A 20035-nucleotide genomic window follows, 5' to 3' on the forward strand; every position below is an offset into this window, starting at 1 on the left:
AGACGAAGAACGACGTCGAGAAACCCCAAAGGGATGTCGTATTAATAATAACTGCGACAGCTTTTGTTGGTTCGACGAGGTAGTTTCTTTACTGCAATGAAATTGTGCAGTATTCTCTACAGAACGTACGGCGGATAAACCATTGGTTCAGGAGCACAGCCATTCTACACTCCAAGCGTGGGAGAAATCGCCTTCATTAATGGGTCGCAGTATGTGTTCGTATATTCCGATGGCAGCTTACATGGACTTCGAAAACCACGTGAGACGATATATGTTGCTTGCTAACAGGGTACCGTTAAGGCCACTGGTGCAGATATTCTCCGGTGTGAGGCGTTTACATGGGTTAAAACGAGGCCTGCGTTACGTCTACCATAATCTCTTACCGGCGAAAGATTCAGGAACCATGCGTCCGGTCATATACATACATCTGTTCTACAGCAAGAGACCTACACCTTTAGGAAGCTAAAGCACCACCGATCGGTCCCAGTTCTGTGGGAATGGTTTGAGGAATACTCCATGGGGATGAAGGTGCCTGTGTAGCCTTCAGGTTATCTGACCCTTGGGCGTACCGAGATATTCGAAATAGTCTTAAAAAGAGCTAGATTTCCTATTAGCGCAGGTATCTGCTTTGTTATACGGGCGGATAACGTCGAATCCCTGGATCATTTCTTTCTTACAATTGGCAAAGCATTCCTGATACAAAGAGGTGGTCGAGTTGTCTACATGACAAGTAGCTGACCAATGACAAAGCGCGTTCCCCAGTGGCCTACACTTCTAATATCCCTTATTGCTTAGTACACGTGCCGCGGCACGGTGTCGTTCTTTTTATGACATTTACTCACTCACCTTAGTGAACTCCTTAGAAGCACAGTCTACGCTGAAACGACGTATAAAATGGTTCAACGTAAAAAAACTGTTTTAAAGACAGTCTGCGCTATCCGTGTCAGCAGGGTGAATAAGTAGTTTTATTACATTACCTGTAAGAGGGTTCATTCTATCAGGCCTGACCGAAGTCAGTGAACAAAACAAGTTCCTAGCTAAAGTGACTTTGTTGTATGCTCACTGTAGTAACCCAAGTACTGCTACCAAGTCCGCCCTAACACACAGTTCCTGACGTAGAAGCGTATACTTCCACGTGGTTTGCGCTACTCCGTTTACTGTCATAGCACATTCTCTCTCAAGTGTAGAACTCGCGACCTGCTATCCAGAGAACCGCTATTTTTACCACTGAACAAACAGTTTGAATGTTCAGGCGATGGTTATCATTTTAGTATGCTCGCACAATGCTACACAACCCACCAATATTCAGTAACGGAAGTTTCTGAAAAATGTCTGCCCGGCATGCCACGAGAAATTTTTTAGTGCATTGGAAGATATTCATAATTTTTTGCTAAAAATTCCAAAACTTCTGGAAACAACATTTACAGTGCATCCTAACATTTCGAGATTCCATAAAACGACTGTGCAAAAGCATATTACAATTTTTTTTACAAAGTTACTAGAACGAACAACAGATCCTCGAGACGAGTGAGCGCAAAACTCTTCTGCTTTCAAAACACACGTTCATTCTCCTCTCTGATTGGCTGGAATGTAATTTAGCCAATCTACTTCGTAGCTTTTTGAGGACGGCATGGTAATTTTCCTTGTTGATGAATCCCCAACCCCGAATTTAATTTTATTACCACCCAACTATTTTTCTAAAAGTAAATCAAACCAAAACAAACCCATCTCAACTTATCTTAAGGACAGGAATAAAAACCTTGTTTCTCGAATCCTCAAACTGGCTACTCCGTAATAAGCATGTCATACGAACTATTTGACTCACTGTACGATTACACAATGAAATTCACACTTTCATTCACCATTAATTTTTAACAATTTTCGAGATTCATTCGTCCCATAAATGCTGTATTCGTCCTCTCGCTGACTCTGACAACAGAATAAGTGAAAGTAGTAAAGTCAGATAACTGAATAATGTAATTACTGTTTGAAAACTGAAAACACTACATGACTTATATTCCCATGAACAAAATGCTGTTTGACTAACTATTTAACAATAAAATACTGTTTGACTAAATATTTAGCGATGAAGTGTTTGGTTTAATTCCTCCTCTGATATATTTACAAAAACATATTGACGAGTCAGAATGTTGCTTTTAATGGGAAGTTGTAAGATTTAGGTTTTAAATAATTTTGAATATCTCCGAAATTATCTCTAGTGTACAAGTGAAACTCGCCACGTGTTACTATCGTTTTTCTGAAAGGGTACATAAAATTCCATAGCGTTTGGTGTATGGGAAATGATTTAAGTAATTCACAGGTTGGTGTGTGATTTAATATTGTCTGCAAAGCGTACATACTCGTGACTAGATCTGCAGTACGGGAGCACAGAGGCGACAGATGACAATTTCCCAGCTTGGGAACACGGTCTGTAGTGCAGTGAGCCACGTTGGTATGTGATGTAATAGTGTGTGCAAATCGTACCTGCGCCTGACTAGATCTACATCTACATCTACATTGATACTCCGCAAGCCACCCAACGGAGTGTGGCGGAGGGCACTTTACGTGCCACTGTCATTACCTCCCTTTCCTGTTCCAGTCGCGTATGGTTCGCGGGAAGAACGACTGTCTGAAAGCCTCCGTGCGCGCTCTAATCTCTCTAATTTTACATTCGTGATCTCCTCGGGAGGTATAAGTAGGGGGAAGCAATATATTCGATACCTCATCCAGAAACGCACCCTCTCGAAACCTGGCGAGCAAGCTACACCGCGATGCAGAGCGCCTCTCTTGCAGAGTCTGCCACTTGAGTTTATTAAACATCTCCGTAACGCTTTCACGGTTACCAAATAACCCTGTGACGAAACGCGCCGCTCTTCTTTGGATCTTCTCTATCTCCTCCGTCAGACCGATCTGGTACGGATCCCACACTGATGAGCAATACTCAAGTATAGGTCGAACGAGTGTTTTGTAAGCCACCTCCTTTGTTGATGGACTACATTTTCTAAGCACTCTCCCAATGAATCTCAACCTTGTACCCGCCTTACCAACAATTAATTTTATATGATCATTCCACTTCAAATCGTTCCGCACGCATACTCCCAGATATTTTACAGAAGTAACTGCTACCAGTGTTTGTTCCGCTATCATATAATCATACAATAAAGGATCCTTCTTTCTATGTATTCGCAATACATTACATTTGTCTATGTTAAGGGTCAGTTGCCACTCCCTGCACCAAGTGCCTATCCGCTGCAGATCTTCCTGCATTTCGCTACAATTTTCTAATGCTGCAACTTCTCTGTATACTACAGCATCATCCGCGAAAAGCCGCATGGAACTTCTGCAGTAAGGGGGCACAGGGACGGAAGATAACAACTTTTCAGTTTGGGAATACATTTTGCAGTGCACAGGGCAACTAACTCACATCTTACAGTTTCCTGATTGTCAGTGCATATCGCTACGATATAAAAAGTAATGCCGATGATAGACGTGCGTTCCAGTTTACCACGAAAACAGCGAGTGACGAGGGAAAAATCGTGAATTGCCTTTAATTTTTTGTGTCAGATTTCTGCAAATATTCTAACTGTAACTATTGGATGCGATTAACGTGTTTAATGCAATACATTCGGCGTTGTTTTCGGGATATAAATGAAGTATGTGTTTTTTTTTTTTAAAAAAAGAACGTTCTGAGCCAACTGCAAACTCAGCTTCTGTTTATTCTGGAGATATCCCGGAGTCCCGTCAAATTTAATCGATCATTGTTACCACAACCTGCGTCTGCAGCTGGAGAATTTTCCTTTCGGAAACATAAATGGCTTAAAGAAGAACCCTGTACAAGACAAGAGAACGCCTTGGCGTCGTTAGAGACATGCAGATAAAATTTTTTTCCCAATATTATAACTCTGCTCCAAATTCTAGTCACCATCCCAGTTTCAACACAAACACTAGAAGGAACATTTTCGACTTTAAAACGTTTGGAAACCTACCGAAGGAACATATAAATCAAAACAGAGATGTGCATCGCAGCATTCTACTTGATCCAAAGGAAATAGTGAATCACATTTCCAACCTGCCGCGACAGATAAATATTTGCTAAATGTAAGTGGAACCAGGTATTCTGCGATTGAGTATTTGCTTAGTAGCAGTAAAATCAGTGCTGAAATTCAGTAGTAATAATTGTGTTCTTATAAAATCTAGAAAGTACCCTCACCCCAAAAGTCCTGAATACGCCCGTGATCTGAACTCAGTCATATTGAAGACGTCTGGGATCCAGTAGAGAAATGCGCTCTACGACCAGTATCCGTGATTTGCGGGGAGCGGTTGGGCGGTCACAGATCAAGACGTCTTCGGTGTCTCTTGGAGTAGATTCCACGTCGCGTCATCCGGGCGAAAGCGGATGTTAGTCACTTTTGCGTATTTGTGTCTAATTCAGTTGCCCAACATTGTGCCAGTGTATAAACCGCCTTCAGTCCCAGAGAAGTTTAATTTTCTCATGTTCTGTGACATTTCGGGCCGTTTGGTTCCATCTTCAGGAGGAGAAAATCCTCAGCTACATTTCGATTTTATATTTGTGCATCGTTGCGTCTTGTAGCGTCAGCATATGTGTCCTGTCGCATACCATGCACAGCCCACACAAAATATTCTTTGATACTGTTTTTAGCGAAGTCTTCTTTCTCTGTTACAGATATGATGTCTGCAATAACGGCTCCAGCTATGTTTTTCTTATTCATAGACTGATTTATCGTTTTCTTCATTTATTTACCAACAGTAGTTCATCACTTACCGGGTACAGTGGAGATATATAATTCTGTCAGCTGTACGAACTGACTGCTTTTTGACTCACTCTTTTGAATCGTTTGTATTTATTCATTTATTCATCAACTACATAGCACTACGCGACAGGCGCTAAGAAGGAGCATGAATACTGAAGCAGATCAGACTTGGCGACCAGCTATGTGCTTCAGCTGAAGGTGATCCTGTAGCCTGTGTTCGAGCACGTGAATGTGCTGGCAACATCATCATAGGCGTAGCTGTAGGCATCAGGGCAGAGTCCCTTGAAGAAGGCAGGGTAGTTGGTTGGCCAAGTGGTGGACTGGCAGGTGTCAGGGGTACCGTAGGCGCCGCGACAACAATACTGGTCGGTGTTGAAGGCGAGACACGCACTCTTACAAGCGACGACGGCTCCGTTGACCACCTGCTGCAGCTCTGCGGGACACTGGGCGTTCACGTTGGCTGGGCAGGTCGCTGGGTTGCAGCTGTAGTGGTCACCGCCGCCAGACACGTCGGTAGGAGTCATCTGCAATAGAGATGGTTGCTAGTGAGGCAGGGGCCACGGTTAATTCTCTCAGTGTGCTCTGTCGTTACATCTTCACTTCAGAAATAGATACGACGATTACAGTATCAGCCGGATCACTTCCTTCCTCCACAATACAATGAAAGCTGTAATTAAAATGGTTCAAATGGCTCTGAACAGTATGGGACTTAACATCTGAGGTCATCAGTCCCCTGGACTTAGAGCTACTTAAACCTAACTAATCTAAGGACATCACACACACCCATGCCCGAGGCAGGATTCGAACCTGCGACCGTTGCAGCAGCGCGGTACCGGACTGAAGCGCCTAGAACCGCTCGACCACAGCGGCCGGCAGCTGTTATTACTGTGAGGAGCTTGTCCGTAAGTCTGCCTCCCTGTACCCAAACCGCTTCTTTTAGAAAGGCCATGGAGAACTTAACGCATATATTCATGAATGCAACAGGATAGCGCGGAGTGGTACCACAGAAACGTCCCGGTCACACTCCGTAAGGTGTTTTGCAGAGTACAGATGTGGAGGCAGACAGCTGCTGCTGATAATCGCTGATTACGTGTATTCTTGCCACTCGGGAGTATAGGAATGTTGGGCAGTGGGAAACGCCTCGCAGTGTGAACTCACCGTGACGGGAATGTTGAAGCCGTCGACGAGACTGATGTCGTAGTAGTCGTTGCCGCCATAGCCGCCCAGGGTGACTTCGGCGAGCGTGACCGGAGGCACGCCGCCGGCGCCGTTGCACTGCAGCACTCCGCCGCAGTCTCCCGTCTGGCAGGTGCCACTGCCGGACGCGTCGAACGAGCAGCCAGTGCGGCCCCAGAAGCGGCCCGCCCACGCGTCGTCCAGCTCGAGCGTCAGCTGTGTGACACACCCACGAGCGTCTCATTTCATCTAGTTCACTACACGCTTACCACAACATTGGTGACCACCCAGGAAAACGTACACAATGTTGAAATCCAAACAAAAAGAATCTCCCTTTTCGTTTGCATAGCCAGCTTTCGCAGTATCTATTATATATCACTGTTTATTTGCCCCCTCCCCCTGATTCTCTCTCTGTCACACACACACACACACACACACACACGCACACAGAGTGAGAGAGAGAGAGAGATGGATTTGTACTTAGAACCAATACATTCGCGACGTTGACGAAACTTGCGACCCACACGTAAAAAAAAAAAAAAAAAAATGAAAACAGAGTGGTGAATGCGAAACAGGTGAAAGTAAAGTAAAGCAAAGTTTTAACTAAAACAGCTTGTATGAAGTGTTAAAGGAGTGATGTGCAAAGAACATAAATATAGAAATAGTGTGTTCCGAGAAGTCGAAAAACCGTGAGGTATGAAAGTACAACCACGTTTTTTCGATTTCAGTCTCAGCTATGAAAAAAAAGTTGCAGACTTCAGAAAATGTAAAAAATGGTAATAAACGTTGTAAATAAACTGTACACTAAATTCACAAGGAAAAGTTGTTTTTAATCCATAAGTAGCAAAATGTAGTAACGCATAGTATACAGGCTGTACGGAAAGTCCGGGAACACATTCAATTATTTATTGCCCAAGAACCAAACATTGTACAGATATCATACATATGTCATTTTGAAGAGAAATCCTGATAGTTTTTTTTTTTTTTTTTCATGGGACCGCCACAGCGTAGTTTGGTAATTTGCCGATAGTCAGCGCTAGTCACAAACATGGTGAGTTCAGGTGCGGGCGAGCTTTCTGTGTGTTCAAAATGTCTCTGACCACTATGGGACTTAACATCTGAGGTCATCAGTCCCCTAGAACTTAGAACTACTTCAACTTAACTAACCTAAGGACATCACACACAGCCATGCCCGAGGCAGGATTCGAACCTGCGAACGTAGGAGTCGCGTGGTTCCGGACTGAAGCGCGTAGAACCGCTCGGCCACCGCGGCTGGCTTTCTGTGTGTTGGAGATCGACAAAAACAAGTGTGCTACAGCTGTTCAACGGATATTTAGAACCAAGTACGGTAAGAAGCCACCATCAAGGAAGGCCATTTACCACTGGCACAACAAATTCCTTACGACGTGTTGCTTGTGCCCAGCAAAGAGAAGCGGACGTCCCAGTGTGAGTGAAGTGAATGTGGAGAGCGTACGAGAGACATTCATAGTGAGTCAGCAATGGCTGATGCCTCAAATGCTATCGGTATTTCCGTTCATCTTTCAACAGGATGGGGCTCCACCTCATTTTCATAGTGAAGTTCGTGGGTACCTGAACACGGAGCTGCCGCATCGATGGATCGGCCGTGCTACAGAAGGGGACAGCTGTTTCATGAAATGGCCTCCCCAATCACCAGATCTCACTCCGTGTGACTTTTTTCTGCGGGGACACGCTAAAGATCTGGTGTATGTACCGCCTCTACCACGTGATGTAGCAGAGCTCCGGGAGAGAATACGGGAAGCGATTGCCACAGTCGACGATGTGCCATGCTGCGACGGGTGTGGCAAGAATTCGATTACCATATTAATGAAAAATGCAATATGTCTGACATCTGTACAATGATTAGTTCTTGTGCAATAAATAATTGAAAGTGTTCTCGGACTTTATGTACACCCTGTATAAGTGGAACCACCATTGATGGTTAGTAAATCAAAGCGAAATGTGTCTGATCCAGAGCTCTCTAAATTTGCAGTACTGTTTAGACGGAAAAAACAAGTAATAATCGAACCCCCTTTATTTATTCTGCACTGGAATTTGAGATTTTTTATTATGCCTTTATTTCGCTGGCAAGCTGGCATCGTTAGAGAGCTAGACCTGCAATGTACGCAGTACATGAATTGTAAATAGTGATAATAATAATAAAAATAATAATAATATCATCAATAAATACTGATAGTACCGAAAGTGTTATATGCTTCCATAAGTCAACTACTGTTCATATCCCAGAAACGGCAGCGCCATAACTCGACGTCAGGTACTAACCGAACTACCGGCAGCCATTTCCCAGCCGCCGCCGTTAGGAGGAGCCACGCCTGCATTGCCGAGGGCGCCCACCCATATAGTCTCCCCTCGTTGGTTCTCGAACACAAAAGTTCTCCCCTCGCCCAAGGCGGCAAGAGCCAGCACAAGCAGCAAACAAATCAGCATGTTCATCTGGAACACAAGAGAGAGGCGATGTATAGTCCAACCATAATATACTGTAGATTTTTATTTTGTTTTTTAAACGCTGTCCTCAGTGACTAAAGGAACCACAGGTCACTTCCACGTCAAGAATGGTGGCAGAGATGATCCACCTGATACCATCGATCTGTTATAAAGTCTTAGAATATGTTTTGAGTTAAAACATAATGTGATATTTCGTACACAATGACTTCCTCTTCGCCGAGCAGTGTGGATTCGGAAAACACCGGTCTAGCGAAACTCAACTCGCGCCTCTGCAGCATTCTAAAAGCCAGTGAACAAGGCAAAAAAGTATAGGTAGTATTTCTTGACTTTTGGCAAGCGTTTTACTCGTACCACACTAGCGCTTATTATTGAAAGTGCGGTAGTTTGCGTATCAAACAAATTTATGGCTGGACTAAGATTTCTTGATAGGGGTGTTATATTATCTTGGGTGGCGCGTCGTCATCTACTGGTGTACAAGGAACTTCAGTTATGCCTCAGCGAAGTGTTTTAGAACCGTTACTATTTATCTTTGCATCTGAATCTCCTGGCTGACAATATTAATTGTAACCTCAGACTTTTTGCAGATGATACAGTTATCAATGATGAAGTGCTGTCGTTGAAAAGGTCCACAAACATCCAGTCAGATCTTGATATCATTCCAAAGTTGTTCGTAGATGAGCAATGTGCACTAAATGTTCAGAAATGTGTAATTGTTTACTTCACAAAATGCGAAAACTTAGTATTCCTTCACTACAATATCAGTCAGCCGCAACTAGAATCAGTTAATTAATACAAACACTTCGTTATACAAATTTGTTGAGATATGAAATGGAATAGTTTCATCGGTAGGATACTGGGAAAATGCTGTCAGCTTGTAATGAATATTCGATACAGAACACCCGTGCCACCCAACTTAGAATATTGCTCAAGTGTGTGGGACGCATAACAGATAGAACTAACAGGGGATATTGAAGGCATGCAAAGAAGTGCAGCATAAATTGTCACAGAATGGTTTGACCCGCGGGGGAGCGTCGCAGAAATGCTGAGACCTAAATTGGTATCTTTTGAAGGTAGACGTCACCTATCCCTCGAAAGCCAACTTGCAAAGTTCCAAGATCCACTATTAGTGAGAAATCCAGGAACACACTGCAGGTACCTACGTATTTCGCCTGTAGATACCGGGAAGACAGATTAATGTAATTACAACGCACACGGAGACATTTAGGCAGTCATCCTCCCACGCTCCCTAGGCAAATGAAACGGGAAGAAACCCTGATACGTGGTACAATGGAAATTCCTCTCTGTCACGCACTTCACATTTGTTTGCAGGGTATGGCTGCACGTGTAATTGATGTAAATGTCAGTATCTAGTATGATACTTGTCGTTCAGCGATCATGAAACTCAACACCTTAGGTGCATGTACTGGACATGTTTCACACTATAAGTTCGTTGTCATCAGTCTCGGCAGCAAAAGAACAGGCGACATTAAATTAGTTTCGTCGGCATGCAGCTATTCGTGCGTGCAAATCATGCAGTCATTATTGCCTTGGATACATCCATGCGTATGTACGGAAACCGGACAGCATACCTTAAAAGTGTAAACAGCGCTTGGCACTCTACAGAGCGTACTTTGAAGTAATTGGTATGTCTGCAGGGCGAGGTAAAGAGCACAACATAATTCAAATTTTTGTTTATTCTACCATGTTAAGCATATTAAATGGAAAGTATCAATTGGAGGAATGCTTTGATGGTGACGTTGTTTAGCAAACTCCAGAACATGTAACCTAGTTTTCAGTGAGGTACTTCCAAGTTCTTCGTTAAAAGAAGTGTGTAACGAAAGACTCCAAATTACTTACAAAAAACTTTTAGAGAGAAGGAAGTCATTATTGGCAGGAATAAAAATAACAGACTATGATTATAACAGTTTATGCATCCACAAGATGAACAATGAAAAATTATAAAGAAAAATAGCGTTTGCTATGTGCCTTTGGTGAAGATATCTCTGGATGTCTCTTATTGCAAAAAAATAAGTGAACTAACGTCAAATCACATTTTTCCTTGAAGCTAAAGTTATTAAATAAAAATGTGAAATATCTTTAATTACCAAATTTTGCGAGGGAAAACGACTTCCCAGTGAAATATTAACGCAAGGGAGCGTAGAAGGATCTACAGCTACATCTACATGACTACTCTGCAGTTCACAATGAAATGTATGGCAGAGGGTTTATAGAGCCACTTTCAGACTTTCTCATGGCCATTCTACACTCAAATAGTACGTGAGAAATTTTTTTCTGTGCGAGCTCTGATTCCCCTAATTTTATTACGATGGTCATTTCTCCGTATGTAGCGGGGAGTCAACCAAGGCATGTCTTTATCAAGTGACTAAGTTACTTCGCTACGCTGAAGGTATAGACTTTTAAATTACCTATGTTGGCAACTGCTCGTGTTTAGAGTTCCGAAATAGTTACTGCAATTTCTTCGGTCAAGGAATTTCCGAAATCCATGTTTAGTAAATCCTCTTTAGTGGTGCTGTCGTCGATAATATTGTCATTGCCGTCACGTAGTGAAAGTAGTGATTGTGTCTTGCCGCTGGTATAGTTTTCATGCGACCAGAATCTTTCTGGAATTTCTGCCAGATTTCTTTCTAAACAGAGTTCCGTTGTGGAAACTATTTTAAAAGCATCTCTCATTGAAACGCAAAGGAGAAGGAACAAATCAAATGAAGTGCAAAGGAGAAGAAACAAATCAAGAAGACTTCGATCGAATTACATCAGGGAATATCTTGATTTGTCAGTGAAATAACAGAGGGATTGCAAGGAATGCAGAAAGACGAGGAGTGTGTCGTGCCACCAAAAGTCGGAAATTGCTTGATGGATCATTTCAACAAAACCGAATTCATTCACATTTATTGTGCACAGAGACTACATTCTTGCAAGTAAAGTAAAAAAAAAAGTCGTAGAAATGGAGGAGTGTGTTGCGCAGAATTGTGTAAAAAGTTTTGGGTCCTCTGACAAATACAGTCCATAAAAAAACAGAACTCAAAAGGAGATATTCCTGAATAGAGAAGGGGATGAGAAATGATGTTAGACAAAATCAATTATTAAGGAAACCAGCGCCGATGCTCATGGCATCATTGAGGCATTAGTCTTAATACTAAACTTCATGCTGCCATCAGCAAAAATAATGTGGTATAAACTGAGACAGGCTGAATAAGAGCGTACACAATGAAGTAGTTGAATTCTCTTACATATCTTAACTTTGTTTTTGGATTTTAGATAATGCTTAGTAATGTCTGACGAAAAGTGAATCTACAGCATTCAGAATGTAGACATTTCGCGTGCACTGCGACCCAGAATACAAATAAAAGAGGAGCTGATTGTGCGAGTGAAAATTGATACTGGGAAAAAAATGGTGAACGTGACGTACATTCACAGACAACTATGGTCCTGTAGAACAAACACGGTGAGAGAAACGAAATTTCTTACAATACCTTTTAGGTAGCATATAACCGATTATATTACGGTAACGAAAGCTCGCTTGAGCCCGAGAGGCGTTAATGTCCCTCCGAAATGAGTGGTGTGAACGACTGAATAATAATTCTGTGGACCTCAGCATCCAGAGTAGAGTTGAATAGGCGCTCAACTTTTAGCAAAGACGTATTCGACTACATTTAGATAAGCTAGGGGTGTTTGGAAAACTCGTTCTCGTCAGACTGAGGGGAACAATACTGCGACCAATGTTATTAAATGTGTGATCATCGTCAAAAAATCTCTGGGGGCTCCAACGGACAATCAAGTGAGAGAAGCACTCACCGTTCAAATATATGTCAATTTCTGGTCATCTCCGTCAACCAAGGGGAGAGATGTGACTTCATTGGTGATCTTCTGTCACCCGATACTGCAAACAGCGTCTCGCAAAATAAACTCTACCACTATCTACCCAAAGTCGAGTATCTTGCCCCCACTTAATGTCTCGTTAACGGTCAGCTCGTTGGCACTTCCGCTGTGAGTACTTGAAGTGGCCTCTTGCTGTATGGAACCGATTAGCGCCCAGCGACCACGTATTGTTTTATTTCCGAGTGCGGTGTGAACACTCTGCAAACAGCACTAACCAAAGTTCATGTTGAAAGCTAATACGTATGGACTGTGGGCATCGTTAAATAAGATTCTGTGTCGTCCTGTTTAAAATCCCCAGTCGAGGAACATTGAAAGCACCACAGATTCTCAAGAAACTGTGCAACAATATTATCTATCCTTCCTTCAGACCCATGTTATGTAACATAATAGACAGATACGCACTCACATTCTCGTTCCAGCTGTTTCCCATATAATTCTGACAAAGCCATTCTTGACTACTCGAGACTATATGTGATGATTTGAATCAAAACCAACAGAGTGTATGCTACCTATATCTTTTGTAGAAGTTGTGTTCTGTTTTTTTGTAGGAAGTGGAATATGGGAGCAAGTAGCGTTCGTTGCGGTTAATGTGTCCATTCGATATCATCTACATCTACATCTACATCCATACTCCACAAGCCACCTGACGGTGTGTGGCAGAGGGTACCCTGAGTACCTCTATCGGTTCTCTCTTCTATTCCAGTCTCTTATTGTTCGTGGAAAGAAGGATTGTCGGTAAGCTTCTGTGTGGGCTCTAATCTCTCTGATTTTATCCTCATGGTCTCTTCGCGAGATATACGTAGGAGGGAGCAATATACTGCTTGACTCTTCGGTGAAGGTATGTTCTCGAAGCTTTAACAAAAGCCCGTACCGAGCTACTGAGCGTCTCTCCTGCAGTCTTCCACTGGAGTTTATCTATCATCTCCGTAACGCTTTCGCGATTACTAAATGATCCTCTAACGAAGCGCGCTGCTCTCTGTTGGATCTTCTCTCTCTCTCTTCTATCAACCCTATCTGGTACGGATCCCACACTGCTGAGCAGTATTCAAGCAGTGGGCGAACAAGCGTACTCTAACCTACTTACTTTGTTTTCGGATTGCATTTCCTTAGGATTCTTCCAATGAATCTCAGTCTGGCATCTGCTTTACCGACGATCAACTTTATATGTTCATTCCATTTTAACTCACTCCTAATGCGTACTCCCAGATAATTTATGGGATTAACTGCTTCCAGTTGCTGACCTGCTATTTTGTAGCTAAATGATAAGGGATCTATCTTTCTATGTATTCGCAGCCCATTGCACTTGTCTACATTGAGATTCAATTACCATTCCCTGCACCATGCGTCAATTCGCTGCAGATCCTCCTGCATTTCAGTACAATTTTCCATTGTTACAACCTCTCGATATACCACAGCATCATCTGCAAAAAGCCTCAGTGAACTTCCGATGTCATCCGCCAGGTCATTTATGTATATTGTGAATAGCAAAGGTCCTATGACACTCCCCTGCGGCACACCTGAAATCACTCTTACTTCGGAAGACTTCTCTCCATTGAGAATGACATGCTGCGTTCTGTTATCTAGGAACTCTTCAATCCAATCACACAATTGGTCTGATAGTCCATATGCTCTTACTTTGTTCATTAAACGACTGTGGGGAACTGTATTGAACGCCTTGCGGAAGTCAAGAAACACAGCATCTACCTGTGAACCCGTGTCTATGGCCCTCTGAGTCTCGTGGACGAATAGCGCGAGCTGGGTTTCACAAGACCGTCTTTTTCGAAACCCATGCTGATTCCCACAGAGTAGATTTCTAGTCTCCAGAAAAGTCATTATACTCGAACATAATACGTGTTCCAAAATCCTACAACTGATCGACGTTAGAGATATAGGTCTATAGTTCTGCACATCTGTTCGACGTCCCTTCTTGAAAACGGGGATGACCTGTGCCCTTCTCCAATCCTTTGGAACGCTACGCTCTTCTAGAGACCTACGGTACACCGCTGCAAGAAGGGGGGCAAGTTCCTTCGCGTACTCTGTGTAAAATCGAACTGGTATCCCTATTTGTCCACTCGGAGAGACCTAAAAACGTATTACCGGATGCATTTGTAATGGATCAGATAGAGAGTATTAATGCCAATTGCGATACAAATGGATGCGCTCTGTGTGTAATTTCCGTGAGATACAAATATTCACTGACTTACCTCTGTACTGAAGATCAGTGCGGTGACAAGTCCAAGAGGCGTTTAAGCAATGTGAATCCAGATCCCAAATATATAGGGTAGCCGCTAAGGTATGTTCGAGTGCAGCAAACAAATATCTCCTATTGTAACACAAAACAGATGTTTTCCGTCGCGTCACGTCAGGGCCGCAGGTGGTCGTACAATGAGACGTCTCTGTATGTCTGTTACGCCCCCAAGTATGTCGTGTGGTCCATTACGTGCGCAAGAGGTGTGCCTGCAAGATGGTTTTGACATATTTTCCTTTGTATATTAGCGTCGTAAGCGGTTCACTCATAACACCAATATAGTTACGTAATTTAAAGGATCTGAGTGGGGGAATTGATACCTTAAGAATATGAGAACAGGTGTGTTTGTATTCGTTTTCAAGTGGTGTTTGCATGTTTAAGTTTTGTCGTCGATGGTTACCGAGCAGCACTGTTTCCTTACGTTTTGACTGCGTAAGCCACCCACCTCTCCCGTTCACAGTGAGTGTAAAGAGCTTCCATACAAGGGCCTGACCAAGCGTCGCAGTGTCGTGGTAATAATAATCGCTGATTTATCTTGGAGCCACAGTGCTGGATGCTTATCTCTAGCGTTACGTCGAACGGTAAGCAAGACAAACAGATCTGTTAATCTACAATCAGATTGCTTTGGTAAAGCAGTACATGGCAAACATTTATTGAGCACCAGTACACGTTTCATTTTTGTTGTCTAGAGAGATGTCGACTCTCCCCTACACAGCTTCCCCTCGCACTTCTTTTTCACAGCGGTTCTCTCAGCCTTTAGATCCGATACACTTTCATAGCATCAGTGTGATTATTTTATGTTTTTCCGATATTTTTTGATTTAATTGGTGTGCTGTAGAAATGTACTCAACGGCTTATAATATTCCGAAATAATAACATGTATCGCATCTTGTTACATGGTTTGTTTCCGTGTAATATCTTTTGGAGAATCATCAGATTTTTTTCTCCAAATTTCAACTTCATCTGATTTCATTGTCACTGTGGCTTATGACTGATATTTCAACGTGACTGTAATACAATTTCCACACCTATCTGGACCGAGTGAAGTGGAGCTGTAGGTACTGCCTAGGACGCACTTTCAGGAAGGGCTGGATTCAAATCCCCGTCCGTCCGCCCTGCAAAAGTTTTCTCTAGTTTCTCTTAATCGATTGACGCAAATTCTTGGTAGTGTCTTTGGATAAGTACGAGACCCATTTCCTTCCCAATACTTGAAGGAACGGAGGTGATGCTTCTTAACGGGACGTCAAATTCCAATCATCTCATTCTCACATGTCTGACTGTGGGGGTCGCGGCATAGGTGGCAATTTACCATTAGACGCGAGTGTCGTCTGGTGTCCCGAAGTTCTGACAGCTACAGTTCAGCCACGTTTTTCAGGTACAGTACCTGTCAGCGATGCTGTAGTTCCTGATTTAGCTGCTGATGAGTTGATGCTCCTCTCCTGTACAAAATATTTACAATAAAAATAATTTTTTTGAGTCATGGTGCGCTGACAGATTTATGGCTACTGTTCCTACCGTGTTTACCTTTGCAAGTAACTTCGTAGGAGTCTGTATTTTCTGCAGTTACAGATTACTGGATATTAATATTGTAAGTCGGAGGACGAGAATTAGATATGCTTGTAAACCTCTCATCTGATATATATAAGAGACATTAACTCATTTGCAATTTTTCCAAAATTGTAGGCTGCTTTGAATGTTCAGTTAGTGTCCTACAAAAGTGACATTTGGTGCCCTCACACCAACAATTACGTATTTAAATTGAGCTGCATCCGACCTATTACATTTGTCCAAGCCTACAAATACGACTGTGTTTCTATCAAAACCTTTGTTAGAGCGAAAACACTGTCTTTTTAGATACATAAGTTTTTAATGAGTTAACACCACCCATTTGCTTCATTCATAGCTCCGGAATAATACAGGCGATCCTGACAGGTTACGTCCATTAGAGGTAATTTCGAGATTCCTATGCAGATATAGTATAACATGTCACGGTCGCCACCCTGAATGGTTGCCTAAACCTAAAAATCTTATAAAGTCGTGAAAGTGGAGCCTTCCTCTCTCTTTCTTTCTTCAGGATGTGCAGTTTAACAAACTGTGGTATACAAAACAGTTGCGAACATTGTGCTAGCACAGCTTTTATGCTTTTAACCACCGGCGGATGCAAAACTTTAAAGCAGCCATGAAGTGCGGTAGTTGGCGTTTTGTTGGTGGATAATTGTTACCTGCCGACTGGTGTACACTTAAAGTGTATATTAAACAAAGTCATATTGCATTGTCTGACTTTTTCGTTCTGCATTTTTGCTGTTACAGTGATTCATCTCCGAATACACTTCCTGAGACAGCATATCGAAGTGTTGAAGTACGTTACACCCTAAATTTATATTTTTTCTTCCACAAACGAAAGATACACGACTGTGAGGACGTGATGTAAGAACAATGTTTCATTGTTGATCACTCATGGAGTACAGTAAAGGCGAAGTTTCAAGAAAGTAGTAGGGTCCACGTGCTGCAAATGGAAGACCTGCATTCATAAAAGCCACATTTGATTCATGGCAGAATGATCTTTTGTTTATAGCATTATAGACGTTAAAGACGTGCGAGGAAGACGTCAAGAAATGTATTTATCACTGTTAATTGAAAAAGGGGCTGGGAGTATTGTCATTAGGGAAGCAGTAACAGCAGAATATGTCGTTTAGGAGAGCTCACTGACATCGACCGTGTACTAGTCATTCGACGTCTCCCGAGTAACAGTCGGAAGGGACATTTCACCCCTCGACTACTGGTGATGTGACAGTTGTAAAAAACAGCGTGAAATCAGCGGAAGGAACCACTAGTGAGTTGCAAAGTGCTGCCAGTAGCCCAGCTAGCTCAATGACTGCCTCGGGAGTTAAAAAGCATGGGGTACAACGGCCGAGCAGCTCCCCATAAGCCACACGCCGCTGTAGTCAGCGCTGAGCCGTGTTCGAGGTGGCGTGGAGAACGACGCTGCGGGTCTGTGTGTGTCTAGAAACGAGTGATTTAAGTGATGAATCGCGCCATAGCCTTTGGCAATGCGAGGGAAGGGTCTGTGTTTAGCGAATGCCTGGAGAACGTTACCTACCATCATGTGTAGTGGATCAGTGAAGTACGGAAGAGGCGTTCTCATGATATGGCGATGTTCTTCTGTTATTAAGCTGTGGTTCCTTAGCGTGCTTAAGAAAAGATATGCTACTTACAGTAAAGGAACTGTTTGCAGACGACGATTGAGTTTATCGGCATGATAATGCATAAAACCTCAGCGGTGAAGCAGTGGTTTGTGGACAGTATTATTCATCAAATGGACTGGCCTGTCCAGAGTCCTGACCTGAACTCAGTGGTATGAGAACGTCGACTACGCTCAAGACCCCAGCGTCCAACATCACTACGTTCTGTGGTTTTGGGTCTTGGGCTGCCATTCCTCCGCAGACATTCCTACGTCTCACTGAAAGTGTCCCTAGCAGAGTTCAAGCCGTCATTAATGGCGAAAGGTGGACACGCCCCATTTTAATGTCCACTAGTAGGTCTCCAGATACTTTTGATCAGGTAGTGTGTATTGAAGCTCGTCTTTGCACAACGTTTTTACGAAATCATTTTAATTTTTTATAAATCAATTTCCTGTGATACACAGTACTTTTCTAAGTTTGGCTATGTTTAGGCACCTACGGTCCTTCTGCGGAATGGAACAAAAGCAGTACCAAAACAGCTCTCTTTTGTGGCTCATCAAGTGATTTTTAAGGCGCCGATTTGGAACTCCCTGGAAGATGAAAACTGTGTGCCTGGCAGGGCCTCGAACCCGGAACAGTTGCTTTTCGCGATCAGTGATCTACCGGTTGAGCTGTCCTTTCTTTCAAGGGTAACAGTCCGACTTGGAATGCAGAACAGTTGTGTGAAGTTTGGAAAGTAGGAGAGAGTTACTAGTGGAAGTAAAGTTATGAGGACGGGTTGTGAATCGTGCCTGGGAAGCAGAACCGGTAGAGCATTTTCCCGCGTAAAGCAAAGGTTCTGGTTTCGAGTCTCAGTCAGGCAGACAGTTGTAATTTGCAAGCAAGTTTCGAAACAGCACGCACTCCGCTGCAGAGTGAAAACTCGTTCTGCTTTTTATAGAGTTTGTCGTAAATAAATTAAAACCAAAGTAACAGAAAAGTGGTTAAAATTATGAAAGCAACATTTCACAAAAACAGAAACGTAGCAAATGGCACATCATTGAAGAATAATACCCCAAAAAATATTTTTCATGTCTATGATCGTCACTGAGCGTGCCTATAGGACTAGATCTTAACACCGAGCGAGGTGGCGCAGTGGTTAGACACTGGACTCGCATTCGGGAGGACGACGGTTCAATCCCGCGTCCGGCCATCCTGATTTAGGTTTTCCGTGATTTCCCTAAATCACTCCAGGTAAATGCCGGGATGGTTCCTCTGAAAGGGCACGGCCGACTTCCTTCTCAATCCTTCCCTAATCCGATGAGACCGATGACCACGCTGTCTGGTCTCCTTCCGCAAAAACAACCAACCAACTAGATCTTAACACTGTATTACGCTGTTCAATATAGTGACGTTATTGTTCAAATTGACATATCCATAGGTGTATAACCATTTATTAATGATTGTAGACCTAGTAGATAGTGTCGGAAGCTCCATGCGGCTTTTCGCGGATGATGCTGTAGTATACAGAGAAGTTGCAACATTAGAAAATTGCAGCGAAATGCAGGAAGATCTGCAGCGGATAGGCACTTGGTGCAGGGAGTGGCAACTGACCCTTAACATAGACAAATGTAATGTATTGTGAATACATAGAAAGAAGGATCCTTTATTGTATGATTATATGATAGCGGAACAAACACTGGTAGCAGTTACTTCCGTAAAATATCTGGGAGTATGTGTACGGAACGATTTGAATTGGAATGATCATATAAAATTAACTGTTGGTAAGGCGGGTACCAGGTTGAGATTCATTGGGAGAGTCCTTAGAAAATGTAGTTCATCAACAAATGAGGTAGCTTACAAAACACTCGTTCGACCTATACTTGAGTATTGCTCATCAGTGTGGGATCCGTACCAGGTCGGGTTGACAGAGGAGATAGAGAAGATCCAAAGAAGAGCGGCGCGTTTCGTTACAGGGTTATTTGGTAAGCGTGATAGCATTACGGAGATGTTTAGCAAACTCAAGTGGCAGACTCTCAAGAGAGGCGCTCTGCATCGCGGTGTAGCTTGCTGTCCAGGTTTCGAGAGGGTGCGTTTCTGGATGAGGTATCGGATATATTGCTTCCCCCTACTTATATCTCCCAAGGAGATCACGAATGTAAAATTAGAGAGATTCGAGCGCGCACAGAGGCTTTCCGGCAGTCGTTCTTCCCGCGAACCATACGCGACTGGAACAGGGAAGGGAGGTAATAACAGTGGCACGTAAAGTGCCCTCCGCCACACACCGTTAGGTGGAT

At 43.1% G+C, this 20035-nt stretch overlaps 2 protein-coding genes across 3 annotated transcripts in view; one reads left to right on the plus strand and one right to left on the minus strand.

The window, feature by feature from the left end:
- The window catches only part of LOC124616191 (angiogenic factor with G patch and FHA domains 1), a 274594-nt gene that overhangs the window by 233676 nt on the left and 20883 nt on the right, over positions 1-20035 (plus strand). The gene's annotated exons all lie outside the window — the stretch shown is intronic.
- On the minus strand, positions 4844-14646 carry LOC124616192 (pathogenesis-related thaumatin-like protein 3.5). The gene is made up of 4 exons (XM_047144490.1): positions 14534-14646; positions 8250-8420; positions 5931-6164; positions 4844-5296 (listed from the first exon to the last, which is right to left on the minus strand). The coding sequence occupies exons 2-4, from the start codon at positions 8418-8420 to the stop codon at positions 4961-4963; spliced, it is 741 nt and encodes a 246-aa protein (XP_047000446.1). The 5' UTR covers positions 14534-14646; the 3' UTR covers positions 4844-4960.

The sequence above is a fragment of the Schistocerca americana genome, chromosome 5, assembly GCF_021461395.2.
Source record: "Schistocerca americana isolate TAMUIC-IGC-003095 chromosome 5, iqSchAmer2.1, whole genome shotgun sequence".
Taxonomy (NCBI): Eukaryota; Metazoa; Arthropoda; class Insecta; order Orthoptera; family Acrididae; genus Schistocerca; species Schistocerca americana.

What these genes read in the sequence shown, in the direction of transcription:
- LOC124616192 (XM_047144490.1), bottom strand. Translation starts at nt 8,420, where the DNA reads ATGAACATGCTGATTTGTTTGCTGCTTGTGCTGGCTCTTGCCGCCTTG. An exon ending in AAATGGCTGCCGGTAGTTCG is followed by an intron (nt 6,165 to 8,249) that starts GTTAGTACCTGA and finishes TGTGTCACACAG; the next exon opens with CTGACGCTCGAGCTGGACGA. An exon ending in GCTTCAACATTCCCGTCACG is followed by an intron (nt 5,297 to 5,930) that starts GTGAGTTCACAC and finishes TCTCTATTGCAG; the next exon opens with ATGACTCCTACCGACGTGTC.